Below are 8,354 nucleotides of genomic sequence, written 5' to 3'. Positions count from 1 at the left end.
TTGTTCCTGAAGTAGCAATATCACGAAAGAGGTTCTATGCTATCACAATTTGATATGCTTAAGACATGTTCCGATGATTACGTTCCATTCTCAAAGAATGAGAATTTTTTATAAATGTTACAAATACATCCATTCCCAGAAGTGAATGTGATATATTTAGTAAAGATTATAAATACAGACGTATTATTGGTTATGAAAATACCGCGCCTCACCTCCTGAAGAGGTAGAATAATTGAGAAGAAATATTCTAAATACTCTTCTCCCGAAGTAGTAAGAACTAAAATTTACTCCTGAAGTAGTAAACCCAGAAATCTGCTCCCGAAGTAGCAAACTTAGAAATCTGCTCCCGAAGTAGCAATTTTGAAGTCTACTATTGTTTATCTCATGACACCAGCAGTGTTTAACTAAAATTTCTTTTATGATACCAGCAGTATTTAAGCAATACTTGTAGTACAAAATTAATCAAAGCTCCAGAAGAGCTAACTATTTCTCTACAAGGATCATGACATTAGTTGGTGTCCAAAAAAAAAAATAAAAAAATGTGATTATGGAGAATAAATTAAAGGCTCCTGAAGAGCTTATATAGTATTGTGTCATTCTTTCTAGATTGTAGTATACGAAGTTGTTATGATGGAAACACAAGTCGTAGTAAACCCGAAGTTTACTATATTAAATGGCTATCATATTGAAGCTATAAATGATTAGAGTATTAAATATCTTCAAAACCATATTGGGTAAGAAATATGTATGTGAATGGTTACCCTCTTTATTCTCCAAATTGTACTACACAAATATAACCATGATAAAATCTCATGTTACGGTAAACCAGAAGTTTATTGGTACAAAAAATAATAATTTATGTCACAAGAAACCGGAGGAAGTTTACTAAAACAAATAGCACATGGCATGGTAAACTTGAAGTTTACTAGTATAAATAATTTTATCGCTTGGCATGAGTGGTTCGGCCATCCCGATTCAAATATGATTGAGTATTTGACATATATTGAATAACTAGAAGATTCTTCAAGAATTTATTTTTGTTGCTTGTTCTCATGATAAGTGTATTATACTGGCTAATGTTGGGATTGAATTTCCCAAATTCTGAAAATATAGAAAAGGTGAATATGGGCCCGTTCACCTGTTATGTGATGTCTTAAATAGATGCATCCATAAGACAAATACACGTAATGCGTTTATTGTCAACCTCAGCTTGACATATGCAAAGTTACTTGCTCAAAAATGATTGAGTTGAGAGCGTAATTTTCAGATTATGTAATCAAGATAATTCATCTTGTGAATGCTAGTTTATATCCAAGTTGGTTTGGCATTGAATGCCTCCGATAAAAAGCTAAACCATTGCTTATGAGAACAATGCTTCATGTGCTAAATTATGATAAATTTTCCCCTCACAATTGTTCGGTGGTTAGGAACCGATATTTCTATCTAACAGCTTTTTATATGTGGTATACGATTAATTAATCTACCATGATGCATAAAGATGGATTCCCCCAAAGAAAATGGGGTGTATGTTAGTTTTTCTAACATAAGGGGAGAGAATAAGCAAACAGGAATATGTGATAAATTATATATCATTAGTACGATCCTCATTCAAAAGAGAATTCTACTCAAATGCTAGAAGCATTTGCTGATCCAAAATTAATTTCTAACTTCAGCTGCAAAATGCTCCTATTAAATTCATGTCCCCAAGGACAGTCTATAGCATACATGAAGTGTGGTAGACTAATCGGTTCCAAACGCAATAATCATGGAAAAGAAAGAGGAGCAAATGATCAATGATCATTATAAGGAGGCAATGTGCTCTTGAAGAGCCCTCGCGACATAACACTTCATGAAACCTCGTGAGAGGTTAGGTACCTAAAAATAACGGAAGTGATGAGATCTCAATAAGTTATGTCACATTGCGAACCGATACAAATGATATATCGTCGACGATATCTTTGGTACAATATAGCGCAATATTATAAAAGATTGTGAGGATCTAAATTCTACGTCTATTAAAGCATGCTAACGTAGAAATTATTATCAAGTGAAATGACGCACCTTGGTAAGCGTAAAGTTTGTTGGACTCGCTGTCCACACACCGAAGATGTCACATATTTAAATAGAAATAGATGTTGTCATATCCTATATGAATTACTTGACAAAATTATATGAAAATTCTCGAAGAATTTTGAATGCCCAAGCATATACAAGTTCTAGAAGTTTTGTTCATTATTATGAATTAAATCAAGCAAGGTGAATGTGATTTAATCACCTTAATGAATGTTTAATGATTAAGGGTCTATTTATCCCTACGTTTTTGTGGAAATCAAAATCATTATATTGTTAGTGCAAGTTGATGACTTGAGAATTATTGAAACTCTTGAAGAGTTTTGAAAAGAAATAGATTATCTGCTAAAAGAAGTTGAAATGAGAAACTTGCAAGATTTTTTGGTCCTGAAGTGCCATATCTTTATGCGATTGATGCATTTATATATTTTGCTATGACTTTGAGGGATTACAAATATACGATGTTGTTCTATATGACGTTAAATCATATAAAGATAACATTTATTCATAAAGCAATTCAGGAATGCACTTACAGTGATTTCAACAATATTATATGCTGATACAACTCTATCCCAAGACTGAAGATGTAGCAACATACATAGCCCAACTAGAGAGTGGATTCATAAAGGATAAAGCTTATTTCACAAAAGTTGTTCTTCACATACAAGCTCCAGAAGAATGGTGATATCAACGTACAAAAGATTTATTCGAGCGATAATATGACTGAAGTATTCACCAAGTTTCTACAAACTATAACTTTCAAGAAGATGGTGCACAAGATTGGAATGCGAAGATTCAAGTTTTGGAGTGATGTACCCATCAGGGGGAGTTAATACGCGTTGTACTCTTTTTCCCTTGGCCAAGTTTTTGTCCCAATTGGGTTTTCTGGTAAGGTTTTTAATGAGGCAACCAAATAGCGTATTATTAGAAATGTGTACTTTTTTCCTTCACTAGATTTTTTTCCACCGGGTTTTTTTCTAGTAAGGTTTTAATGAGGCATATTATCTATCGAAATAGACATCAAGGGGGAGTGTTATAAATATTATTATAATATTGTGATGTCTATCTTTAGGAGAAATTTTAGGGTTTCTTAGGGTTTGTGACTTTGGCACTAAGTCAATTCTCTCCTATAAATAGAGAGGTTCTCTTCATTGTATTTCATCCCTCATAAGAAATAAGAACTCTCTTCTCTCTTCTTCTACAAATATTCTTGCTTTAGTTTATTATTTCATAACATAACTTAAGTTTTTTTTTTCTTGTCATGTAATTAATACTTATTAACCGTACTTATTTTAGCATGACTTAGTATTTTTAGATTATGGTCATTTTCTTTATGGCTTATTAATTAGCAATATTTTTCTTAACCGATTTTATTATCTTTTGTTGAATATTTTAATACAATGTCATCACTCTTCTCACATTTTGTGTTATTTTCTTATGAAACACCTCAATTACATAGTTGTATCTTGCTAGGACTAAAGAAATATTTGAAGTAAAAGTTATATGTTTTGTATCAAGACTATTCCGAAAAAAAAACCCGAAAAACCCGAGAAAACCGAATAACCCGAGAAAACCCGAGGTTGAAAAACCCGAATTTTATTGGTTTGGTTTGGTGTATAAATTTAAAAACCCGACACAATTGGTTTGGTTTGGTGTTTAAAAAATCCGAACCAACCCGGTCCATGTACACCCCTAATTACTAGTTATGTTATTTTTAAGAAAAGGTATTTCTACCATACTGATTTTGGCTATAATGATCCAAACGAGGGTAGCATGGTAAATTTACACGGCTATTTATATGAAGTTAATGTTATTGCTATCCTTCCTACCCGAAATTCATTTTAATTTAAAATTTGCATGAAATTTCTCTTTTGAGTTATGATATCCTTTTGGCCCCATGATGATTTCCTGAGGCATTGAATTCTTAATTGTAATAAAGTGTTGGATGACAAGCACTTGTTTGAAGAAGCTCTAATAGAACCGAACGATTATGGCATAATCCAAATGTAAGAAAATAAGTCCAATCAACTCTGGAATTGTGTATCGCTTTCTCATGAAAGAAAAATTTCTCACCTCGGAGCGTTTCATTTATTGTGATGTGATATAAATTGGAGTTATTACTATATGGAGTCATCAATAAGTTAATTAATATGCCTATTATTATTAATTAAGTTTCTCGTCACGTCCTAGTTTTGCAATGAATTACGTCAGTGCCTTTCTCTGGGAGGAAAGACACTCCATGAAACTAGAGGTTTCATTCTACAATATTGAAACATGTATACAATTAGTTAAGATTATAATAACAATTTCTGGTAATTTATCAACTTAACCTATGAATGCTACTTCACATTTGTTAATAACAAAGTTGCGAAATTTTTCAACTAAAGAATTAACAAAACATATCTTAAGAAACAGAATGAGCTCTAATTTTTTGTAAAATACAATACAATTAAGGTGGAGGGTTCAAACATCATCAGTGGCATAGTATCCCTTTCCTTCCTCCCTTCCTGATGTAAATAAAAAGTTATGCATTATTTCTCTAAAAAAAAAAAAAAATCCTTTTTGGAAGTTTTGGTGTAAATCCCTTCCACTTTTCCTTCTTCTTCTTCTTCATTTTTTTTTTGTTTTTTTGTTTTAGTAAAATGCAGCTATTTTAACGTAAAAGGAAATGCGTTATTTGCCTACCCAAATATTTTCAAATTCTAAAGTCTAAACATTATCTAGAGTCACCTATATGCACTCCAGAAAGTAGATGATTGCTTTATAAAAACATGGCAGTTTTGCACGTAGTGTTACCAAACTTTATGGACCAAAAATGTCTAACTAGAACTCCATAAGAATATTGCAGTGGTGTTAGGTTCTACCAAAAATCTCTAATTTAACAGTTGATTTCTCCGTCAAAATTCAATAGAGCAAAAGAATTAAAAATTATTATTTGCTAATTGCTATGATGCCATAATTCCCATCAATATCGATTATTTTCAGTCCTCACCCTCTTCCTTTACGTAATCATTCTACTTAGTGAAAGTAAACTTTTACATCTTTGCTTTAACCTTTGAGTTTTATTCTTTTACTAACTAATAAACGTTTTAGCCTTCGAAATTACTTTATTTTTTGTTCGTCGTAGACAAGGTATTTTTATCTTTGTGGTCATAGCAAAACAATATTAGACCAATAATCTATATCAATCTGAATTAGGACGACTAAATAGATGATTATTTGTTATAAAAAAATCTCTATCCTGTTTGATGTGTGCAAAAAATAAACAAGATTAGACCAATATCCCACTTCTCATTTGAGCTTCACGTACCCAAAGTTACTACGTAAGATTTTTGTGTGTCTAGGGTGAAAATATAACCTTTTTTTTTCTACGCTTTTTAAATAGCGGTAAGTTATACTAGTATATCATAATTAAAATATATAAAACCAAAAGTTATAGGGCGATTCTGCAGCTCTTGATATTTTCTTGTTGAATCGAAGAGCTAACTCTGGTCAAGAAAGATTCGAAAATCATGATGAAGAGTCCTAAAGTTTAGTTTACTTGACAACGTCAATCAGAATTTGCTTGATATGTTCGAACCTTTCTTGGAAAAAAATTCCTTGCACTGTTTTGACAAATTAAACAAAGACGTGTTTAAATCGAGTAGTTCTTACTCAGAGAACCCAATTTTGACTCTTGTCTCCCAAAAAATTAAAAGCTACCTTACCCAATTTTTCTTTTACAAAATGTGTCCAAACATGAGTTGAGCGTGTTTGGTTAAGCTTTATAAGTACTGTTAACATCAGTTCTAATACTCCTAATAGTACTATAATTTTTTATTTTTTCTGCCATAGAAAAGAAAACTAAATACGAAAAAGTGTCATTTACGTACAATCTCAGTTACTGTCAACCTTCAATTCTTGAAACCTATCTGTATAACTATGACGTTAGCCAATAGAAATACTAATAAGAGACCCTACTAATTAGTAGTCACTCCATCATCTCTCTTTCTTTGCCTTAATTCATTTTATCTTACACCAACCCACCTTCCCCTTCTCAGCTTCATTATCTCAAGTTTCAAATGGAGAATTTATTGGGTCTTTTGAGAATTCGTATCCACAGAGGGATTAATTTGGCTATTAGAGATGTCACTACTAGCGATCCTTACGTTGTTGTTAGGATGGACAAACAGGTAACGTCTTTTTTCTTTTCATTTGCTTTCATATTTTTTCTGCTGAACAGCTGTTACTTTTGTTTAATGCGATTTTCTGTTTTATGTTTCTTAATAATCTTTTTCAGTGGTTCTCTGATTTCACATTCTTGATCTTCCTGTAAATTGAAACTATGATGAATCTTTTTTGTATTTGTTGCGAGACTCAAAAAAAAAAAAAGGGTTGGAGTCTTTGGCCATTTTGGGTTTTATACTAGCTGAAAATTTTGTAGTGTAGAGTGTAGACAAAGCCGATAGTCATCAATCAGCACCCATTTGCAATAGTAAAATTTCCTAATTCCTGTAAAGTTGATAGTTAATCACCATAAATTTCTGTAATTATCAGGATATACAGAAACCATACTCTGTTTTCATCTTAATCTCTCTCTGTGTGTTTTCTTTTTCTTTTCATGACGGTGGTTTTAGGGTCAATTTGCGCGTTCATCTACTATTCCCTATAACTTTGTCCATTAAAACTCACCTGACATTTTTTTGTCGTTTCGCTGATGGTCATCTTAATCTCTCTCTTTGTTGCTTGTGCTTGATTGTGTCAGTTTGACTAGTTCATGTCTTAACATCGCTAATTAAATGAAAGGAAAAATAAAGACTTTTGAGTAACAATTTGGAGAAATAGATTCGAAACAAGAGCTTTAACGGATCGACGTGGACAGTAAAAGATTCATATAGCAAACCCCATCTTGCTTGGATTGAAACATAATTGTTGTTGTATAGATTCGAAACAAGTTTGGGCTCAGTTCCGGACTAGGATGAACCTAAAAAAGAAAAGAACTGATTTAAAATATTTGGACCTATTGGATGTTCAAATGGTTTTCACTTCCCTGCATTTTTCTATCTCCAATATTGGCTTTGTATATACCTATTTCATCTTTGTGATACAGATATACTATCGTGTTATGCTAATCTTGTTTTATTTGTTGGGGCAGAAACTGAAAACTCGAGTGGTGAAGAAGAATGTCAATCCAGAATGGAATGAAGACTTGACATTAGCTATTACTGAACCAATTCTCCCAATCCAACTGGTAATTAACTTCATTTTACTGTATTTTGTTTCATCAAGAAATTAAACAGCATATTAACTTGTTATATCAGGAAGAATAAATGGTGTAGTTGTAGACTTGTAGTTTATACTAGTTTGCTTTCTACTTTTTTTAAACGGAACTTAAGAACAGGACATACTAACAAAGGGACTTATTTTAACTGAAAAAGTGATATCTTCTACATTGCAGCAAGTTTATGACAAGGATATATTTTCTCTTGACGATAAAATGGGGGATGCAGAACTTGACATATTTCCATTTATAGATGCCGTGAGAAAGCGCTTCAAGAACATCCCAAGTGGAACCATAATCAGAAAAATAAAGCCAAGCAGGCAAAATTGCCTCTCTGAAGAGAGCTCCATTGTGTGGGAAAATGATCAGGTTGTTCAAAATGTGTTTATTAGATTGCGAAATGTTGAGCGTGGTGAAATAGAGCTACAATTGCAGTGGATAGACATTCCTGGTTCCAAGGGTCTGTAGGCTACTTGTAAAACCCTGTTAGTATCCATCATGTACAGTGAGTATGCTTTCTAGGTGTCTAATTAGCTTCATGTTTTATGAGTCTCCCTTCTTTAATCTGTAAAGTTCTGGCAAGATGTTTGTGGTCTTTTTGGTTAATTCTGTTTGAAGTTCCTAAATGAAGTACTCAGTTTATTGTCATTGATCTTCACATTGTGATAGACTACTATTTTGTCTAAGATAGCATCTTTTGACTCGCTGATTTTTATGATCTTCAACCCAAAGCTTGGCAATGATGGCGACTCTGGCTGATTTATCTCCAGTATTCCCTGCAATTTTTGCATGAGCTTTGTCTATCATCAGATTTTTGGACCTGTGATAAAACATAATTTCACAATTATGACAGCGAATATAAGACTTGTCACAAAGCTGGTATGAATTGGTGTTTTTGCTGATAAATAATTACGCTGCTGGTATGAATTGGTATTATAGCTGAATGTGTCCTCTAACTTGCCTTAGAAGCTCCTCATCGTAGCTCGTAAAAATAATCTGATAAACATGACTGAGCGAAGCTAGT

The 8,354-nt window shown here is 32.6% G+C and overlaps 1 protein-coding gene across 1 annotated transcript; it reads left to right on the top strand.

The window, feature by feature from the left end:
• The first annotated feature begins 5,885 nt into the window (after nt 1–5,885).
• On the top strand, nt 5,886–8,039 carry LOC132046709 (protein C2-DOMAIN ABA-RELATED 3-like). Its single transcript, XM_059437432.1, has 3 exons — nt 5,886–6,242; nt 7,205–7,300; nt 7,508–8,039. The coding sequence occupies exons 1-3, from the start codon at nt 6,132–6,134 to the stop codon at nt 7,796–7,798; spliced, it is 498 nt and encodes a 165-aa protein (XP_059293415.1). The 5' UTR covers nt 5,886–6,131; the 3' UTR covers nt 7,799–8,039.
• The last annotated feature ends 315 nt before the right edge of the window (nt 8,040–8,354 follow it).

This window comes from Lycium ferocissimum, chromosome 2, assembly GCF_029784015.1.
Source record: "Lycium ferocissimum isolate CSIRO_LF1 chromosome 2, AGI_CSIRO_Lferr_CH_V1, whole genome shotgun sequence".
NCBI classification, from domain to species: domain Eukaryota; kingdom Viridiplantae; phylum Streptophyta; class Magnoliopsida; order Solanales; family Solanaceae; genus Lycium; species Lycium ferocissimum.
The sequence above is the reverse complement of the archived record's forward strand: the minus strand, read 5'-3'. Positions and strand labels throughout refer to the sequence as shown.

Coding starts and splice junctions, on each gene's coding strand:
- LOC132046709 (XM_059437432.1), top strand. CDS start 6,132: ATGGAGAATTTATTGGGTCTTTTGAGAATTCGTATCCACAGAGGGATT. Junction 6,243..7,204: donor TTGTTAGGATGGACAAACAG/GTAACGTCTTTT, acceptor TTGTTGGGGCAG/AAACTGAAAACTCGAGTGGT. Junction 7,301..7,507: donor CAATTCTCCCAATCCAACTG/GTAATTAACTTC, acceptor TCTACATTGCAG/CAAGTTTATGACAAGGATAT.